This window comes from Podarcis cretensis (genome assembly GCF_951804945.1).
Source record: "Podarcis cretensis genome assembly, chromosome: 9".
Classification (NCBI taxonomy): Eukaryota; Metazoa; Chordata; class Lepidosauria; order Squamata; family Lacertidae; genus Podarcis; species Podarcis cretensis.
Window position 1 is genome coordinate 60,866,620 of NC_137178.1, and position 21,839 is coordinate 60,888,458.

Sequence of the window (21,839 nt, forward strand, 5' to 3'; positions counted from 1 at the left end):
ATCTAATCAGCTGACCATGGCTCCTTAACATAACGGGTCCATTCTAATAGTACAGCTGCCATAAAGCTTATGGTTATATGTATCTCTTTGATATGGAAATAGCAAATTGATGAGCCCAGTGATTGGAGAGGGAACAGAGGGAGGAATAGTATTTTGGCATAGTATTGCCTATACTAAAAGTGGACAAATCTGACTTTGTATTCCATTTCTCATTTTTCAAATCTAAAATTTAATTTCAAATCTTAAATTGAGTTCCCCACATTTCTGCAGTAATTTACACACACACACACACACACACACACACACACACACACACACTGCATATTCGGCATCATTTTTCAGTGACTTCCTCTTAAACATTTTTTGTATGCAGTATTGACTAATTTCTGCAAGCAGTTTTCCCTAATGTAAAGCATTTTTGTATGCCATTTTGACATCTATATGCATTTTATGTACATTTCCCCATATTATATGCATTTCTACACACATCTGTCGGTTGGGAACTGCACTGCAAAATTCAGAGAGCTCTTGTCTTGGTAAAGAGTAACCAAGCTACTTGGGGTTCTCCTCCAGCCACCCCACCCCCTGCAAGGGCAGCTAAATAGCATCTTAATCATTAACTAAAAAATAATCACACCATTAATTTTTATTATTTCCACAGCTTTCTCTACCACTATTAAAAAATCATTAGATTCCATTATTTATGGCTTATTTAATTATTTGTTTAATGAGTTGTTATTGATTCATTATTACAGTTTTTCACCCTGCAGAGTGCTGGGCGATTCCTTATCTCTTGTGAGGAGAATGTAAGATGAGTCCCATGAAAGCCTCATCTAGTCCTGTTTCCCACAGCAGTCAACCAGCGGCTTATGAGAATCATACAAATAGGACATGAGGGTGATAGCTTTTCCTCTCATTGTTCACTAGTGACTGGTATTCTGAGGCAATCCTTCCTCTGATTCCCAATGCTCCCCTACCCCAACAAGCCTGAGAAAGAGCCTAAGCAGAGAGAAACTGACTTCAGGGCACATTCATGCCCAACACATTTAAAGCACTCTTCTACCACTGCAAAGAATCAAGGCTTTCCCCCAAAGATTTCTGGGAGCTGCAGTTTGTTGAGGATGCTGAATCTTTTTTTAGGAGACCCCTATTCCTCTCACAGGGATGTGGGTGGCGCTGTGGGTTAAACCACAGAGCCTAGGACTTGCTGATCAGAAGGTCGGCGGTTCGAATCCCCGTGATGGGGTGAGCTCCCGTTGTTTGGTCCCAGCTCCTGCCAACCTAGCAGTTCGAAAGCGCGTCAAAGTGCAAGTAGATAAATAGGTACCGCTCCAACGGGAAGGTAAACAGTGTTTCCGTGCGCTGCTCTGGTTCGCCAGAAGCGGCTTAGTCATGCTGGCCACATGACCTGGAAGCTGTCTGCAGACAAATGCCGGCTCCCTTGGCCAATAAAGCGAGATGAGCGCCGCAACCTCAGAGTCTGCCACGACTGGACCTAATGGTCAGGGGTCCCTTTACCTTTATTCCTCTCACAGAGCTACAATCTGGGCTCCCTCAGTTCTGGCACCTCTCAGGTGGGCGCCATTGCCATTATAAGAGAACAAGGGAGGCGTTCATGATGAGTTCCGGCACCTTTTTTTTGTAGAAAAATAGCACTGACTACAATTCTCAGAGTGGTTTAACAATCAATCCCTCTTCACAGGGAACTCTGGGAACTGCAGTTGTAGACATATGCTGGATCAGAGTAGTGTCTCATCTAGTGCAGAACTCTTCTCTCCCAGGGAAGTGCTCTCTCTCTCTCTCTCTCTCTCTCTCTCTCTCTCTCCCACACACACACACAGCAAGATGGAGATAGCCTTTGTTTACTCTCCACTTCTGGTAATTAGAGCTTTATTGCTTCCGAATATTGGGACTTCCATTTAGCCCTCATCACTAGCAGCTATTGCTAGATCTATTTTTCATGAATCATCTGTCATTAAAGTTAAACACCATTCCCAGGGCTCCCCCCCCCCCCCCGGGAGAATTCACCGGAACTCAATTCTGGGACCTCTTAGGTAGGCGCCATTGTCATCCTAAGAGAATAAAGAAAAATGGAAAAATAGCACTGACCATTATTATCTTTCTAGTCATGAATTTCATGTTAAGTGTAAGTTGTGTTAAATAGAACCTATTGTCCTTATCTGTCCCAAACCTATTGCTAATCAATTTCACCCAAGAACTCCACGTTCTAGAATTAATTGATTGATTGATTGATTTTGTTATTATTGTGAGAAAGATCGCAAGCACCCGATCTCATCATGAAACTTTGTACTCCTAGGAAAAGATGGTTTTAAGAAAGGAAGACAGATATCACTGAAGAGATCACAGCCTCATGGCTTCCTTTTCATGGCTGCATTTTCAAATGTAGATGCTAACATTGACTGAGTTGCCTGATACAGGTGGTTATTTGGGTTAGCAAAAGACTGGAACTGCAAAATGCCTGTCTCCCGTAATGCACTGTATAAATGATGTATATCATTTGTGTAAGTGGCTGATATTAGAGTTTATTGGTGGATAACATGGGAATGGAAATCTTCAAATGCTTGCAGGTTTTCTGAAATAATAGCAAAGACTTAGCTGACAGTGTGTTAAATCATAGACTGTTGCTCTCCTTAAAAACAAAGCACACGTTTAAGATTCATATTAATGCTATGAAGCAAAGAATCCACATAGCAGCTTAGTTCTGTTTGCTGCAAATTCACCTTGAACCATTAAGCAACCAAACTTAGTGTATATAGATAGGGATGACAAAGGCTGAAATAATGACCAGAGATGATGATGCAGGGTTTTGTTTGGGGGGGTGGTGGTTTTGGTTTTGCAGGGAGAACCAGCAACTGGAAGTTAAGTATACATAGGTAAAAGAAGGGGTGAAGCACCTCACTTCACCAACCACTTCCCCTACAAATGCCCTCCCATCCTCAACACTGTGGCGTAGCATGGGTTGCTAGTGCCCAGGGCCATGTTAAGGAGAGGGTGGGAAATGGATGGAGTATGCATGTGCATCCAACTGCCTAACAGCTATCATGTCACCCAGGAGATGGCAGTCGCAGAGATAAGGGAAAAAAAAGAGTCATTGCATTGTCTAGAGAGGTCACTTCCTGGTTCGTTTGGAGAAGCTGTTTTCAACGGAGCCTAGCAACAGAAGCACGCAGCTTCCATTCAATAGAGGCAGTACAGTACTGGGTTTTGAAATTTGTGCTTCCAACAATTTTGCACCCGGGGCAACACCCTGTGCCCTCTCCACACTATGTCACTGCTTCAATGCTCATAGTTTTGGCAAACAAACCAACAGGAATCCCATGCTTCCATGCAGTGTCTAGTTCTGATGTAACAGCAGGTCAAAGAGTGGCCATCTTCCTCATCTCACAATCTCACATAAATTCTCATGTTCAGTAGTCCTTGCCAGACTTCTTCATGAACCTGAAGACAAACCGTAAGTCCAAAAAAAGCAGTCTAAGTGAGTGAGACTTGCCATTATTATCTCTGAGCTCATTCTCCTAGTTCTCCGCTTTGTAGGAGGTGCCTACAGCTGTGTTGAGGCAAATAATATTCTTGTGAGTTTCTGATGAGCATTTTTAGGAGATACTTTTGGTTCTGGCCTAGTTTGAATACGCTCTGCCTCTGTCAAAATAGGGGCACTTGTACCTTTATAGCCGAAGTTCCTTTAATCTTTCCTGCTTTTATAGCTGCATGGAGCCTCAAATAACTCTTATGCAACTGAAACAAGCGTCTTACAAGGCTCTCCTATTTGTCTACCTAGATACTTCCCAATTCCTAGCTAAGACTGTGTTCTAATGCAATGTGATGCAAAAATCAGGTTACATTAGCAGTTTAAAGAAATGTTGGTAAACAACTCGCCTTGATAGACAATGGTAAACACATATTCTACTATCTGCATATCCATGCCATATAAAGTTGATTATCCTACTAATCCTACCTATTTTAAGCACCTAGTCCATCCACCACTTTTTACACATTTTGAAAATAATCCCAACAAATTTTACCCAGGACAACTTAATAGTCAGTCTGAAGGAAGAGAAGAATGACAAATTAATAGGCTTTCAGCAAGAAGACGCACTAACTTCACTTGCAAAGGGAAAGTGAATATGCCTGTAGTGTTTCCCCCCCCCTCATATGCGGTGAGAAAAGGTGAATAATGATTAATTGCATATATTTTAAATGATAGTAGGTGCCTTTGCCTTTGTAGCCTTGTGATTTTAGTTCAAGGAGTTGGTGTCGGCGAGTTTCTTGAAACACAGGAGCGCATTAAAGCTCTCCGGTAAAATAAAGCTTTAAAAATAAACCAAGCAGCACTTTGGAGATGCTTTGAACTATTTGTAAATACCCTTTAAGTTTGGTTTTCTAACCCAGTTAACAACAAGGACAACAAAACATTGCTAGAGCCAGTCAAGATGTTCTCGGGCCTCTTCAGCAGCCTTGGCTTTTGTACCTGGAGTCAGTCAGGGCCCCATCCTCCCAGGCCAGGTGGGAAGCGGCCTGCAAGGCAGGTCCTCTAGGACTTATAGCCAATATGAGCTCTTCACAGCCAAGAACAGCGTTTTCTAAGGAACTTTAAAACACAGTCAGTTCATAAATTGATAATGATAAGAAGATGACTTGAAATAAGAGAAGTTAGAGTGTCAAACAGCAGAAAGAGAATATTTAATAGGCAGGGCTTCTTCAGGAAGCAAAGAAGCAAAATGGGAAGAATAGATAGAAGGAAAGCTTCTGTCAAATTTAACTGGCGTACACATTGCCCAAGGTCCTCCAAGAGTGGTTGGTTGCTCAGCAGTGGAGCAAGATGGCACCACCTCACGGCAACCATTTTAGGAATTCCGTCCATGTGCTTTTTGGAAGTGCTTCCTCCTGTCAGACAAGTCTAACGCTGATTAGATTGGGGCAAAATGACCAGCCTCTAAATTTCGCTTCTCAGTGGTGTAGCGTGGTTTGCTGGTGCCCGGGATGGGCACGCACTGGGGGTGCAAGGCACGGGGGGTAAACAGAGCCTACCTCACTAGCCCAGCCCTCACTGCTGATGCTGCCAGAGTGAAACCCTGACCCCTGAGCCAAGGGGGGAGCCCGGTCATCCGACATGGCCCTTGATTAATCAAAGTGAGGGTGAGGCTGGGATTGAAGGTCACATAACTGTTGCGTTCTTCTCACACCACCCTGTCATCCCTGTGCTGCTTTGCGAGGCTGGGATCTGATCTGAATTATTCACCCGGCGAATCGTTCAGATCCGATCCCAGCCTGGCAACAGGAGGAGCCAAATGCACAGAGCCCCCTTAAAATATGTGCCTGAGACCATTGCCTGGGCAGCCCCCACCTTACAACTTTTTGTTTGACTGAGCATTTTGGTCTTTAGCTACCTCAAACATTTCCCATGAGCCTCATAATTCCAAGCACTGAGAGTAATATCAAGCATACTGTAAATGCCTTCGTTTCAGTATCTCCACTTTTAAAAGACAGCGCCATTATGAATGGCTGCCCTAAGTGGTCATAAGGACAATTTAGCTTCCACTTATAATTTTCCCCTAGTGTTCTTTAGGAACGGTGGAATGACAGCACATCCCCATTCATCTTCATTCTATCTGCTGGGAAATGTGAAGGTTGTCTGTATAACAATTTTCCTATTTAGCTCAGTAATCACTTAAAGGGTTTCGCCACCTTCTCGCCTTAACAGAGCCACAAATCTTGCCTCTAACAGTGTGTTGCTAGCCAGTATATTAGAAGCCCTCTTGAGAATAGCAGCCTAGGCTTATTACAGCTGAGCTATACACAGTTTTTACCATTTGCCGTGTACAATTATTTATTTAAAGCATTTTTACTCCGTTAATCAGCCAAAATGTCTCCTAGAGCAGCTTGCAGAACAGCAATTAAACAAGGCAGCTTACAATCTAAAAGATGCACATAGAAATGAAAAGGAAAGAGGAAAACACCAGCACCAGTCTTGCTTTGCCTGCAACGGTGGCAAATAATGTTGCAAGTTTAAAGATCTCTGTTAAATTTTAATAGCGACCACTGGTTTATAAACAAGTTAAAACCATTGCCCTAAGCAGGGTCTCTCTCTCTGCAGCACTTGAAGATCACTGAAATATTACTGCTCATGGAAATTCTGCCAATTTCTCTCAAAACTCAGAGCCTGAAATATTTTTGTATCAGTCCTGCTAGAATGACTCTGTTGACTGCTCTTTGTCCTAAGAGCTGCATGTCCTGCAATCTCAGCACATGGCGATCCATAAACCAAACCTGAAACCTTAATTTAATACGAAATCAAATTAAGATTGATGTCATAGGCAGCTAAATAGAAAAATAATAATCTTTGCCCCCCCCCCATCTCTGTTTCCCACCCAACATGTTAACTTGAAAGCATTATCTCTGGCTTTACAAAGTTGACTTATCGGCTTCTTCAAAGGGGGAAAATACATAACCTGTGTCATAAACAAACATTAAAAGACTAGCTTTCTAGGTTCTTTTTCACTTATCACAGGATAACCAATCATCCAATCACAGGATGACACCAGGCAGAAAAGGAAGCATTACAAGGAGATTTATAAAGTGTGGTGTTTTAACTGCACTTGATTCTTATCACATTACTGTCTGGAACATCACAGCATAGTCTTATCGGTTTCCTTTGTTGAAAGGACACAGTACTAATAGCTTGATTTAAACTCTGTAGCTTTCTAAAACAGCTTTGCATTTGGCAAACTTTTATCTCTGCTTGTATGAATGATGCAGATTTCCTCTTGGATTCTCATGAGTCTGGTCTGACATACATGAGCAGATATAGGAAAAAAAGGCTAACACCAGCTGTATTGACACAGGTAAATTAAGGGAGGGGGAGGTTATTCATGTCACTCTGAAGATTACAGGTTCAGTCCTCAGACTCTCCAGTAAGGAAGGGGTTGTAGTTAGGTGCAAGAGCACATGTTTTGAATGTCATTGTGATTATTACTATCAGTGCCATTTTTCTAGAAAAAGAGGTGCCAGAACTCACCATGACTGCCCCCTTGTTCTCTTATCATGGCAATGGTGCCCATCTGAGAGGTGCCAGAACTGAGTTCTGGCTGGGGGGGGGACCCTGTGTGGCGATCACACAGGGTCCCTGGACGTTTAACAGTCTATTGATCCCTGTGCCACCACTGTGTTCGCTTCCCCGCTGCCACCAACCCGTTACTCTCGGGTACACACTGAATCCAGACAGTTGTTAAACTTGAACCAAATAAACAAGTTTATTTTATAAGTATTAACAAGTTTGTGGGTTCTCAGATAATATTCTTGTCAGTTTCTTAACTTTAGTTTCTGTACCGGCCTATACCTTCCTAATACCTTCTGACTGATTATATCAACTGTTTGACTGACTCCTCTTAACAGATTCTCTCACTCTCCCACCCCAGACTAGCCCAACCCACAGACTTATCCTCTCTCTGTCTCTTCTCTGACTCCAGACTGACTTCTTAACAACTCTAACTCCTCCCCTTGTGTTCCTATTGGTTAGTCATTTTACAATTAGTTAACCCTTTCCTTATGAACCCAGTATGATGTCACACACCTAGGAGGGCAAACGCCACACCCTGATTAATATTATTTAAATTTATATACTACACTTCATGAAAAGACCACACAACAATTTACAACATGGAAAAAAATCAAAGGAGTTTTATAACTGCTAAAGGTAATACATGACAGAAAACAGCTTCTCGTGAACGATAGCTTTTTATAACAGCAGCAACATAAAAAAGAAGAAAGGAGAAAATCAGCAGCAGGGCATCTAAAATACAAAAACAGTGCACAAATGCAGAATTTTCTCTCTATCTAAAGTAGCTCCTAATCTAAGCCAGCCATAGACAATGATATATGCTCACCTGGGAGCTTTGCTTTCCTCCCAGGCCTTATCTGTTCTATGGGGAAAACAACTCTTTGGCACTCAATTGGAGCAAACAGCAATTTGGGTTTCCCCCAGATTGCCATTTGTTCCATTCTATTATTGAAGAGTGGGTTTTCTCTTGGAAAATAGCAGGGTAAGGGGAAAACTGCTCAGATTCATGTTTTCCAGCCACGGCACAAGCGGAAGTGTGGTTGAGCCCCCAGTCTCTCACCCTGGCAAACCCTCACTTCCCCCACCTCTTGATTTGGGGGCCTTCCACCATCTATTTGCCGCTTTCATGCCCCAAGTGATGTCCCATGCAGAAGGTCTTCTCAATTCCTGGCATCTCCAGAGACGGCTGGAAAAAAATCAGTTGTCTGAAATTCCAAAGAACTAGTCAATGTGGACAAGACTGGGTGAGATGGGCCAGTGGTCTGACTCCCTAAGTTTATGACTTTTGTTTCCAGTGTTCCTAAGGACCAGCGAACCCCATCTGCTGAAGAAGACTTGTATCTGCTCCACCTTTAAGGCACCATGCAGCTTGAAAATTCTGTATTTCTCAGAAGTGGTATAGACCTGAATTGTTTTTCTTAAGTGACTCTCTGGCGAATTGCAAGAACAATTTGTTGTGCTGCGTTTTTAGACTATTTTAAGAGAATGTGCCTACTTCACTTAATTACACCCCCTTCTCCCCTTTTATCTTGCACACCTGCTGCACACTTCTCCAAAAGGGAAATAAGATGATGAGAGGCCATTCAGCAGGCAGTCACTGTGTCTGGATAAACAGATTGTTCATTTTCTGGAAATGATGTGTAAATGCCACAAGTAACTCGACGGCCCATCTTTAAACACCCTGTCCAGATCCTGTCTCCATGATTACCATGTTTTAAAAGACCTATTAGCAATAATAGTCCAAGAGCAGGATATTGAGTTCAAATTAATGGCCAGTGAGAATTTAATGGACCGCAGCTTATTTCGCTTGGTCATTAATCCCTAGGCATTGGCCAATGCCTTCTGTTTATTTATTTCCTTATGTTTAAAGATCTGTCATGGGGGTTGTATTTGTTTTCTTGCAATTTGACAGTGCTGTGCAGCGGGCATGACTGAGAGAAAATAAGCTGTACTTATTAGGTCACAAGCTTAGCTTCAGTTCAGCAAGAGCTTACTGATGTGGTATGAATAGAATTAATAAGGGCAAGATAGTGATTTGGTGGTAGATGAGTGGCCATGTGTTCTCCTGAATTGTCTACCCCTTGTATCTCATTCCATCACACTGAGCTGACATGGTAGAGCAACTGAGGTTGGCTTTGGATAGGGGAAGCTTACAGAATGGCCTGGGTGAGGGGCAAATCACATAACCTCCAACATTTCTCTGCTGAAAATAGGGATGTCCTGCCATAGCCTCCAACATTTCTCAAATGAAAATAGGGATGCCCTGTTCCATACCCTCCAGCATTTCTGCAATGAAAATAGGAACGTCACTATCTCTCAGCCTAGCCTACCTCACCGGGTTATTTGGGATCAGGGTGGGCATAGGTGTGAGATCCTTGAAGGAAGGCAAAAAAACATGTGAAAGAAGTACATTTATGATGCTGTAACAGGGATGCAGGTGGTGCTGTGGTCTAAACCACTGAGCCTCTTGGGCTTGCTGATCAGAAGGTCGGCGGTTCAAACAGGGTGAGCTCCCGTTGCTCAGTCCCAGCTCCTGCCAACCTAGCAGTTCGAAAGCACGCCGAAAAGCGCAAGTAGATAAATAGGTACTGCTCCAGCAGGAAGGTAAATGGCATTTCCGTGCTCTGCTCTGGTTTTGCCAGAAGCAGCTCAGTCATGCTGGCCACATGACCTGGAAAAACTGTCTGCAGACTGTGATGGCCTGGGAATCCGATTCAGACACTGAACCGGAGGAATCCCGGCCTGCACAGGAGTCCCCACCTCCAGGGCCGGCTGAGCTGGGGCAGGGCCTTGATTCTGAAGCGCCTGCTCCTGTGCCGGATCCTCAGGAGCAGGCACCAGGTGAATCCACTCTGGCTCCGGAGGCGATTGAGGACGCATTGCCTACAGGTGCGCCTCTCCCAGCCCTGTCAGGGGAAAGTGAGTCTCCCCCTGGGTCCAGTAACCCACTGGCCTCTCCTGAGCTGCAGAGGCTCAGGGCAGAGAGGCGGAGGGAACTGGTTTCTCCCAGGAGGAGTACTCGCCTTAAGTCCAGGAGAGGCGGGTCACCTGGGTGCCGGTACTGCCCCTGGCCTCAGAGAAGATAAAGGCCAGTCAGCCCGGTCCCAGGTTGCAGGAGCAACGTTGTTGAAGACCTGTTTCGGCCAGCACCCAGACCTGTTCTTCCAGAGTTCCCGTCCTTGCCTGGCTCCTCGCTTTGGACCCCGCTTCGCCCTTGGAGGACAGTCTGCAGACCCTCGACCCAGGCCCCTGACCACGCCTCACGGTAACCTCCCCCCGGGTCCAGCACACTGACAAAAGCCGGCTCCCTTAGCCTGTAAAGAGAGATGAGCGCTGCAACCCCAGAGTCTGTGACTGGCTGTAACTGTCAGGGGTGCTTTACGTTTATCTTTTTTAACAGAGCTACTCCTTGTAGAAGATTCTCTTCAAGTGACATATTCAAAGAGGTTTGAGGGAAATGAAGCATTTTGATAAGACAAACAAGCAACAGTACTTGGGACCATGGTAGGTGGTCCATTTGGAAAGTGTTGGAACTTGGTCCATTTGGTCATCATTGACTCTGGCTTCACCTGCTGTGGACCCTGCCTTCCACCCTAACAGTCCTCTTGGGACATATATACCGTATTTTTCGCTCCATAGGATGCACTTTTTTCTTCCTAAAAAGTAAGAGGAAATGTTTGTGCGTCTTATGGAGTGAATGCTTGGTCCCTGGAGCCGAATTGCCCAGGGACAAAAAGCAGATCATTATTTTTTTGTTTGTTTGTTTGTTTTTGAAAGAGGGAAGTGGGTGTTGAAACAAAGCCGCTGATCGTTTGCAACTGGGGAGTAAGATAAGGGACGCTAAAGGAGGCTGCCTGGGAGGGTGGAGGTAAAGGCAGCAAACTTGCAAAGGGGGGGGGGACAGGAAGACTAAAGCAATAAAGAGAGAAATTAGAAGAAAAGGAGGAGCAAAAATCTGCTCCAGCTAAGGAAAAGATACTACACTAAGGCAAACAAGAGGGAAGGGTGTGTTGAAAGGAAACAGCTGATCAGTGGGATCAGAAGAGAGGCTAGTGGAGGCTGCCTGGGAGGGGGGAGGTAAAAGCCCATGGATCCTCAGGATTTTTGCATTGGGTCACCCCAAATTCACAATCAGATCACATGTCTGTGGTCACAGCATGAACCACAAAAATCCACTGTTTCGTTCAGAATATATTTTTTTCTTGTTTTCCTCCTCTAAAAACTAGGTGCGTCTTATGGAGCGAAAAATACGGTATGTCTGAGCATGCATACACAGCATGCATACACAGGAAGCATAACAAGGGATTGATGGAAGGGCAAGATGAGATCAAATGGTGAAGGAAAGGAGTTGTGCTCCGGCATAGGAAGTTGCCTTATACTGAGTCAGCGCACTGGTCCACCTAGCTCAGTAATGTCTGGCAGCAGCTCTCATGATTTCAGATCTCTCCCAGCCCTTCCTGGAGATGCCAGGAATTCAACATGGGGCTTCCTGTATGCAAAGCACATGCTTTGCTATTGAGCATTGGCCCTTTCCCAGATCCCATCAGGTTGCAATGCATCTTTGAGCCTCCTTTTAAATCACGTAATACGACAACTAAGAAGCCCTCAAACATGACAGTGAAATGGTGCCGTATGCTTTTATGATGACACAACAAGCTAGGCACAGCTATTTGCCTCAGGACAGAACAAAGCTCAGCTCCGTAAGAGGTATTGACTGGCATTGTGTGAAACCCAGGACACTGAAGTCATGGATCTCTTTTTTACACAGAACAATAGCGTTTGAAGATTTCAGGCACGACCAGCTCAGATGAGCCCCATTTTGCTGCCCTAGGCAAAAATCAATTTTCCTCTCCCTCACATACACACATAAGCACACACGTTCATCCACATTGTGCTTCACATAACAAAGGACTGAAGACTACCTTATCTGTTCAAGAAATGGCTGCTCATTTTGCCTGTTCCTTTTTCCAGTCAAGTGAATTGAGTAAATGGAAGGAACTTGAACAGAGTAAAAGAAATGGGACAGCATTCACACAGAACTCCTGGGATTTTGCAACTTCATGCAGACAGCCAGACTGACTGACAAGCTCTGATTTCCAGGAAAGGGAAGAAAAAGAAAGGGATCAGCTGGATATACAAATCTGGAGATTTGATGAACAGTTCTGGATGGTACAACCAATGATGATAATGATGACAGCCAGTGATGGACAAGTGAGAGCCAGTGTGGTGTAGTGGTTAGAATGTTGGACTAGGATCTGAGAGACCAGGGTTCAATTCCCCCCTACATTGGCTCCAGTATGTTTCCGAGCACAATTCAAAGTGTTGGTGCTGACCTGTAAAGCCCTAAACGGCCTCGGTCCAGTATACCTGAAGGAGCATCTCCACTGCCATCGTTCAGCCCGGACACTGAGGTTCAGCACCGAGGGCCTTCTGGCGGTTCCCCCACTGCAAGAAGTGAGGTTACAGGGAACCAGGCAGAGGGCCTTCTTGGTGGTGGTGCCCGTCCTGTGGAACGCCCTTGCATCAGATGTCAAGGAAATAAACAACTACCTGACTTTTAGAAGACATCTGAAGGCAGCGCTGTTTAGGGAAGTTTTTAAAAAAACAATTTAATTTGAAATTTCATGCAATGGACATGCAATGTGACAAGCTTTAATATTTTCAGTTAGTCCCTGCAGGCAGATACAGTTTGGGTTCTACTTCAGGATGGAGAAGCCATACAGGGAAATGAGTGTTCAAGCAATCCCTGGATTTGCTGCCTGCACAATGCTCTATTGTTAGTGTTCCTTCCTTGTTTTTCTTCAAGTCACTAGCAGCTGGCAGAGTTGCAATGTTTAACTGACCTCCTGTCACCAGCATCACTGCAGCTTACCAGGAGGGAGTGGGCACAAGCTTGGCACAATGCCAGTGTATCATTGGGAGCACCAGATTAGCTCTGACACTGCATTTGCACCTTCCTGCCTCACTCCTCTTCCCCCCCCCCCGATAAACCACAGTGCTTCTGGTGGTGGGAGGTCAGGTCAGCAGCCTTGCACTGCTGACCGTTATTGCTTTTAGTCTCAGCCTAACCTACCCACAGGCCTGTTCTGCGGATTAAATGAAGAGGGGGAGAGCCACATATGCTACCTTGAGTTTCTTGGAGAAAAAGGTGTGATAGAAATGCAAGAACCAAAACCAAACCAAACAATTGCACAAGGTACTTTTCATTAAACCTTGTAAAGAATGGTGGGAAATGCCATTTCAGGTGTCTAGCCTCTGGCGTATTCCTCAATAAAACGGTGCAACGAAACCTAAGCCGTCTCCCACACTTACTGATGTACCATGATATCTACAAACCTTTTGATGTTGAGAGTGGAATACTTGATTGGTGTTATAATGGTGGGACAATACATTCACTGAACATTTGTCCTGAACGTTTATTTGCTGGGGCAGTAAGACTTAAAACCCAGAAACACCAACCGTTCAATCTTCTCACTCCTTGTTTGCCAGATTTGGGGAAATTTCTGTGAGAGTTTCTCATACCCAGGGAAATGGTTTGCAGGCAGATGAAAAAAAGGTAATACATTCCAGGTTCAAGTAATACATTTGTTACCTGCCAAACTACGGTTCATTGCATTCCCATTTGTGTCTACTTTCACAGTACTAGGAAGAGCCAAAATTATTTCTCCAGGAAACAAATGAGGTACAAAGGAAACTTTTGTCAACAGACTGAAGCACTGTGTATTTATAAGCCAAGCAGCCAGAACTGCTTTAATATGCCACCCCAGTGTTTTACAGAATTTAGAGACAGTTGTTCTTCTTCCACTTTTCTGCCAATTACTTCATTATTATTATTAATTGAATTTATATACCGCCCTATAGCCACAGCTTTCAGGGCAGTCCACAGGATAAAAACACAAACTACATAATCAATATAAAAACAAGAACAACCCAATAACCCCGGCCCCCGCAAATAGTCAGTGAGGGGAAATAAAATTTAAAACACACATACACAATATTTGTAACAAAACATATAAAAATAAGCACCCATCAGGTATCATCAAGGAATAGATTAAAAGATCAATTTAGCTGTCTTTTCAAATCAAAATTTAGCTGTCTTTTCAGCCACTGGTTCCCCCCCCCCCCATTGCAACCATTCATAGAAGCTCTTTGATCCAGTGGAGGCTTCCATGAAGGGGCGCTGGGAGGCAACTTTCTATTACTCCCCCTTCCTTCAGCAGCCCTTGCCCCCATTCCCAAATCTGATCCAAGGGTTGAATTTCTCTAATTCAGTCACTGGCACCTCACAACCAAATAGAAGGGAAAGAAATCACAGAGAAGTGCCAAATGAAGATGAAGTAGCCTTGGCTTGTCTGCATCTTCCAACAAGAGGTTGAGCTCCTCCATAAAGGTAAAGGTAAAGGTACCCCTGCCCGTACGGGCCAGTCGTGTCCGACTCTGAGGTTGCGCGCCCATCTCGCTTAAGAGGCCGGGGGCCAGCGCTGTCCAAAGACACTTCTGGGTCACGTGGTCAGCGTGACAAGCTGCATCTGGCGAGCCAGCACAGCACACGGAAACGGCGTTTACCTTCCTGTTAGTAAGCGGTCCTTATTTATCTACTTGCACTTAGGGGTGCTTTCAAACTGCTAGGTTGGCAGGCGCTGGGACCGAGCAACGGGAACGCACCCCGCTGCGGGGATTCGAACCACCGACCTGACGATCGGCAAGTCCTAGGCGCTAAGGTTTTACCCACAGCACCACCCGCGTCCCTGAGCTCCCCCGTATCACCTCCCAAATTCTACCATTGAACTCTGTGCTACTAAAATGATGATGGCCGACATTACCTAGTGGTCAAGGACTGATCTGCACTACATAGAAGATGTTGGAATCTGTGGACCTAAAGATGTTATGAATTCAAACTCCCATCAGCCCCAGCCAACATGGCCAATGGTTAGAAACTATGGGATTCCCCCCACCCCAGCCACATCTGAAGGGCCACTGGTTCCCCAGCCCTGTTATACAACTTCAGTTGATATGGCTTTCTGCGAAGAATCCTGGGAATAGTAATTTGGGGGTGGGGCAGGGTGGGGCTGCTTGTTTATTTAATCATTTATTTATTTAACATTTCTATACCACCAGCACTGAAGAACCAAATATCATGGCAGCCAGGAAACAGCATAAAATTAGCAATAACATTATATTAATAAAGGAAGTAAAAGTGCATTGCAGCTTGGTAGACCAGCACCCCTCAGAGAAGGCCTAGATGAAGAGATGTGTTTCAGCAGCCACCTAAAGCCATGGTGTTTGTAGATTTAAGACAACCCTCAGAAGCATACAGCACTAGTAAAATTGCCCTTTTGGAGGATCAAATTGATTGGGCAGGGCATATACAAGGTAAGGTGGTCCTTGGTCCCAAGTTCTTGAAAGCTCTGAGTTATTATAGGTAAAGGTAAAGGACTCCTGGACAGTTAAGTCCAGTCAAAGGCAACTATGGGGTTGTGACGCTCATCTCGCTTTCAGGCTGAGGGAGCCGGCGTTTGTCCACAGATAGCTTTCTGGGTCATGTTGCCAGTAGGACTAAACTGCTTCTGATACAACAGGACACCGCTACGGAAACCAGAGCGCACGGAAATGCCATTTACCTTCCCACCACAGTGGTACCTATTTATCTACTTGCGTTGGTGTGCTTTTGAACTGCTAGGTTGGCAGGAGCTGGGACAGAGCAATGGGAGCTCACCCCGTCACAGGGATTCAAACTGCTGACCTTCTGATTGGCAAGCCTAAGAGGCTCAGTGCTTTAGACAACAGCGCCACCCACATCCCCTCAGTTATTACAATCTAGCCCTCCTCACAGAATCATCCTTCCCAGGGTTTGCAGCCAAGAAAGAATTACTATTGTCTGTTGCTGTGTAATGTGGATGTGCTGGAAAGTATCCGACACATATTTCACCTGAGCAGTGGCCCTACTGGATAGACTTTTCTCTCAGCTTCCCACCCCACTCCCAATCTGTAATATGTAATGATACGGTCATTTAGGGATTGGTGTGTTTGAAGTATGGACATCCCTAGTTAAGGATTTCTGTGGTAATTATGAGCCTATCAGATTTGACTACACTGGTAGCAAACAAACATATAACAGAGAGAAATGTCAATGAATAATTTTACAGGCGTTGCTCCAAAATTATCAGAAGATAATAGTAGTAGTAGTAATAGTAGTAGTAGCAGCAATAATAATAATAATAATAATAATAATAATAATAATAATTGTACCCCTCCCCATCTTACTGGGTTGCCCCAGCCACTCTGGGCAGCTTCCAACGAAAACATTATTCAAACAGTTTGGTTAAGCCCTAGATCTATGTGTCAGTAAGTTAATGGCCTAGTTAATCAGAAAGGATACACATTACATTATCAGAAGCAATTATTACAGACTACAGAGACCAAAGTGGAACATTTGCAGTAATACAGTGACTTTAAAAAATGTTTTTAATAAAAGGAGCAAATCAAATAAAATCTATCTCAAAACTTCCAATTAAATATTTGAATAGGCTGATCCATCTATTGTAAATGCTTTATATGAAGATACTTAAGGGTGTATTGCATTAAACGGGTGCTGAAGGCCCGGAGAAGATCTGGCTGATTGATTTATGAATTGCAGCCTTCTGCTCCCTATCACTCCTGGATCTGGTCCTGCTCACCTCTCCTCCTGGACCTTTCTGACCATAGGAACATAGGAAAGTGTTATACAAAGTCTGAGGCAGGGTTTTCTGCCAGTCCTACATGGAGATGCTGGGAATTGAACCATAGCTGTCAACGTTTCCCTTTTTCTAAGGGAAATCCCCTTATTCTGAATAGGATTCCTCGCAAGAAAAGGGAAAAGTTGACAGCTATGGATTGGACCTGGGACCTAATGTATGCAAAGCAGATGCTCTACCACCAAGCTTTGGCTGTTCCCCTTGTTTTCATTCCTGTAGACCACTCCTTGCTCAGCTCTTCTGTCTTGAGCTCCCACTTCAACTTCCATGGACCTGCACCCAGTTACTTAGATACCCATCAGCTCCTTTTCCTAGGCCTCGGAAGTCTGTTTCTCTTCTGGCTCCTTTTGCCTTCTCCCTCTCCAGCACCTGAGCAGCTAATTCAACGGCAGCCAATAAAATCTCGGCATTTTCAGATATTTACTGCCAGTGGTTTTGCCGCCACCACTACTTCTACAAATTATCTGAGTGCATTATAATATAGATAGCAAATCAGAAGAGGTAAAGTGGTATATTTTATTAGATCAGTCTCTGTAGGTTAAGGAATACTGAAGACAACGAGTTCACAGAACTCTCCACCAGGAAGAATAGGAAAACCATACAATTCTCTGCCTATATACAGCTAGAGAATTTTGAACATCGATATTTTTTCAGTCACTTCAGACAGATAATGGACTAGTCACAAAACACTACCACATCGGACCATTTTATTACAAAACATTAAACCAAGAAGTAGTTGTTGAATGACTCTAGAAGCAAAGAGATGTACTTAAACTATTTTCCTGCACATTTTAACCGTTTTCTTTTTCCCAGCCAAATATTCCACGGATGTTTGCCAGATTGTCTTAGAAGACCATTTAGGGCATCTCAAGTCCACCTGTCTTCCACAGCAGACATAAAATGTGAAGGGAAAGCATACATCTCAAAACCCACAGTAGACATTTGCCATTGGGCCATGACCAGTCATAGCTTTCTCAAACACATTCACAGCCTGTCCCTGAGTTTAGGGCTGGGTGTTTTTTTACAGCAAACGAAATGCTTGCTCAGGCAACGACATGAAGTGTAATGCCAGTAAGTGATTCTCGTTGACAAGGTCGCTTGTGGGACAAGGTGTGTGACTTCATAGTATACGCTGGAGGCTATCTGATTTTTTTATTTATTTACACCATCGGCAGTCGGCCATTTTGTGTCCCACATTTAGATACATCACAAATAGTTACAACTGTCATACCTAGATTCTGTATGACGGGATTTGTTTTCAGGATATAGGCAGCTGTGGTGGAGGCAGTGTACCTGTATGAAACACACCTTCGTTCTGTCATCAGATCCAGTTCTAGTCAAGCCACAGGCAAAACAAGGTGAGGGAAAATGGAACGAGGCAAAGGAAAAGCCAGGAGGCTCAAAAGATGTAAAGCCAAAAAGGCACCAATGGGTCTGTAGCCAGATGTAGAAACAGAGTTCCCAAAATGCTCAGATTAATGAGCAAACTGAAACTGGGAGCCTTTGTAGGATCGAAGAGTATCACATTCTGTAACCCATAGTTGCTGAGAAGCTGACATGATTAATCTCTCCCGAGCCAAGTGGTGTTGTGCAGGCCGAACCACAATTGACAACGGCATGGCTCCAAGTGACTGACAGGAAATCCGTCATGAGAATACGCTGTTTTCCTAAAAGAAACTGTTCTAAAAGCCTTTACAAAAAGTTTTAAAACCTAACAAATCTGGTGGTTGGTGGTTGCCATACAATGGTGAGCCCAGGGCAACTAGTCAATCACAACACAACAAATGTGGGGCAAGCTGTGGCGACGTCCTGTGGTAATTTCTGCCCCTCCTCTTCTAGAACATCTTTACATCTAAATAATTATTAAATGAGCTCTTTGCATTTATCTTTAACTTTCTGGCCCACATCTCAGCTCAGACTGGAACCCATGAGATGACTTTAAAGAAATCTCATCTCTGTAGTTTTCTGCATTTCAATGTAGATTGTTCCTTGACAGGGCGACCTAAGACATTTTGCTTCCACAGATGAAAAGGTGAATCACTCTCCCATTGCCAAGCTAAGGTGCACAACACCCAAGGCTGGCCAAGTCATGTTGACATCTGAGGGAGACAATATCTCTCACCTATGGATTTGTATGAGGGGTTTTCTAGTAACTTCTATTGCTTTCCAACACTCCACTATAATATGACATATAACTTTTCCTAAGAATAGCATTTCATCATCTGTCTTGTGTGTCCAAATCTCATGGTTCTTATGTTTCCAAATGTATTTGCCACCTCTGCATGGTCCTGCTCTATCGCATGGCTGGAACTGATGACACCACTTGGGAGAAACTAACAATGGGGTTATATATCACATTAGTGCTGCCCAGACCTCTGGGAGGGACAATGCTAATGGGAAGCAAGATTGTGATATCACACCCTATGTGATCTCCTCGATTCCAGTTTTCCTGAAGATGTGGCGAATAGCATAAAGAATTGCTTGAGCTGATGCGATTCCACATTTCAGTTGCCCATGAAGACGAGTGAGCTTACACAAAAAGTATCGGGCCTGGGGGAAAAAACTTGTTTTAAGTGCACCTTTTGAGGCATTATTCTGCTGCTTTTTGCTTCCTCATGTGACGTGACCAAAGAGAAGCAGCAGCAGCACCACTTAAAAGTAACACAGATCTTGGATTTCTGCTGCACTTCAGTTTATACCAAAGACAGCTGGGAGGAGGGGTCTTTTCTGGGATGTTGTGTTCTGTGGCAGGAGTCTCTCAAAAGTGATGACAAGTAGACTATTTTTTTTTAAGGAAAACATGTAACAAATGTGACATATAAACCACTTTGAGCTCCCCCCCCCTACAATCAAGTGGCATATAAATTTTATGAAATGAATAAATATAGGGCAGAAAGCACCCAGAAGTATCATGATTTGATGTAACATGCTGGTTCCATGCTGCTCTCATCTCTTTAGGCAAATGAATATCTTGTTCTTGGTCCAACATATTTCCATATGAAACAATATTACACAGAGAGCTAAAAACGTGAGAGGGCTGGTCAGTTAGCAAGGCCAAACTACATGTGGGAGATCCAGGAATGAATTTTCCAACCTCTTATTTAAAACCTGAGCATTTCCCAGTGGGATTCTCCCTCAGACTCTGAATGGCCCTGATGGAGTTGAAGGATATCTCAATACAGATGCAGATCCTTCCTTTCCCCATCTAATAGCAACCCAATTCCAATGATGTCAATCTCCAGGGCTGCTTTTAAAGGTTAAATACAAATACACCAGGGAATACGATCATGAATTACCCCCACAGAATCACATGTAGTTTGGTCTTCAGTGTCATTTTTCAGCCCTATCCAAAAGTTGGTCTGAGCAGGATGAACTGGTTTGAGCTGACTTCATCACATTAAAGTGATTTATTTGTCAGTGGGCTTAAATGAGTTTAAATCCAATTACTCTGTGAACATAAGCTGTTGTCTAAATCTTTCTTCAGAGTGGTCTCGGTTTCTTAAGGCTTTGTCAGCTTTGGTGTAAGAGCTGCAACAAAATTATCCACTTCAAACAATTATTGTTCTCTCTAAACAAATTATAAGGAAATTCCTAGTCTAGTTTTTAAACCACGGATCTTTGTAGTGCAAAAATGATGGAAAACATTTTAAAAGCCCAACTTTCCAAACGGGTTTTCAGCCAGCTTTGTAAATGGTCAAGATAGAAAAGTTCTAGTCAACATTTTCTCAATTTCATTTCCGCATCTTGAAATGTCAACATAAAAACAAAATGAAATGATACGCTGGGCTTTAACCTTTTAATCTTATTTACTGCGGTGTGTTTCAGAGTGTCAGTTATCCCTTTTTTCAAGATTGTCAAATATCTGGCATTTATAGGTAAAGGTAACCAATCCAGTAGACAAGGTTGAACAAAGCGAAGGCCGTGGGAAAGAAGATCCGGGAATAGGAGTCAATTTTGGCCACGCGGATGTGTATTCGTCCTTCTCTCCACGATCCTGTGCGGCAGTCGTCAAAGCAACAAAAGAAGCTGGTGCAGTCTTTCCCTTCAAGGCACTCATATCCGTAATTGCCATGATGTTCTTGAAGGTGACGGAGACTGTTGATTGGAATTAACGTTGATCCAGGGCGGACAGGAAGTGCAGGAGTCTAAAGAAAATGATAACAGGCTAAGGATCAGCTTTTAAGAACTAGTTAAAAGCCCGTCAGGTTCAATGGAGAGAGGAGAAAAGAAGAGATGAACTTCTCAAACCCACTCTCTGTTAGGAGTCACCACTCCCCTACCTCTCTACCCCCACTTAATTCACCTTCAAACTCCTCATTGAGAGCAAGGGTTAGTCAATTATTCCAATGTCCTGGTCATGTTCCTTTCTCCTCTGTTTTATTTCTCCTCAAATGATGCATTGCTTCATCCACCTCTCCTGGTATGTCCCAATGGGGGGGACAGCTTTAAATAAAAACATCTTGGAGATCCCGGGCCACAGGGAGGTTAGGCTGGCCTCAACCAGAGCCAGGGCTTTTTCGGCCATGGCTCCGATCTGGTGGAACGCTCTGTCACAAGAGACTAGGGCCCTGTGGGACTTGACATTTTCCGCAGGTCCTGCAAGACAGAGCTGTTCCACCAGGCCTTTGGCTAACGCACAGTCTGACCCCCTCCTTCGATAATCCTCATAGAACTCTAGCCCAATGGTTGCCATTAATTTGATTTTGAATTGATTTTAGAATGAATTGATCTTGGAATGCATTTCAATTAATTGATTGTGATTTTATGTAAACTGTGCTACTTTTATTGTTGTTAGCCACTCTGAGCCCAGCTTCGCCTGGGGAGGCTGGGATATAAATAAAATTATTGTTGTTGTTGTTGTTGTTGTTGTTGTTGTTGTTGTTAAAGTTATGAAGTTTATTATCAGCTTCTTTTCTCTCTGGACCCTGTTATTCAAGTGACTCTGCTAACACATCACACATTATGTTTTTTGGTGTCTAAGTTGGCCCAGCCATTAGACAGGGTGGGCCTGCTGCCTCAGGCAGCAG

General features: G+C 43.9%; 1 protein-coding gene across 5 annotated transcripts in view; it reads right to left on the reverse strand.

Annotated features, from left to right (window-relative positions):
- Nucleotides 1-19,934: 19,934 nt before the first annotated feature.
- The window catches only part of GABRG1 (gamma-aminobutyric acid type A receptor subunit gamma1), a 77,799-nt gene continuing 75,894 nt past the window's right edge, over nt 19,935-21,839 (reverse strand). For 4 of the 5 annotated variants that reach the window (XM_079989800.1, XM_079989801.1, XM_079989802.1 and 1 more), the window contains one exon: nt 19,935-20,957. In XM_079989800.1, the coding sequence (XP_079845926.1) occupies nt 20,682-20,957 (276 nt within the window). In that variant the 3' untranslated portion in view covers nt 19,935-20,681. The remainder of the gene's footprint in view (nt 20,958-21,839) is intronic. The other variant, XM_079989799.1, reaches the window with a different exon arrangement.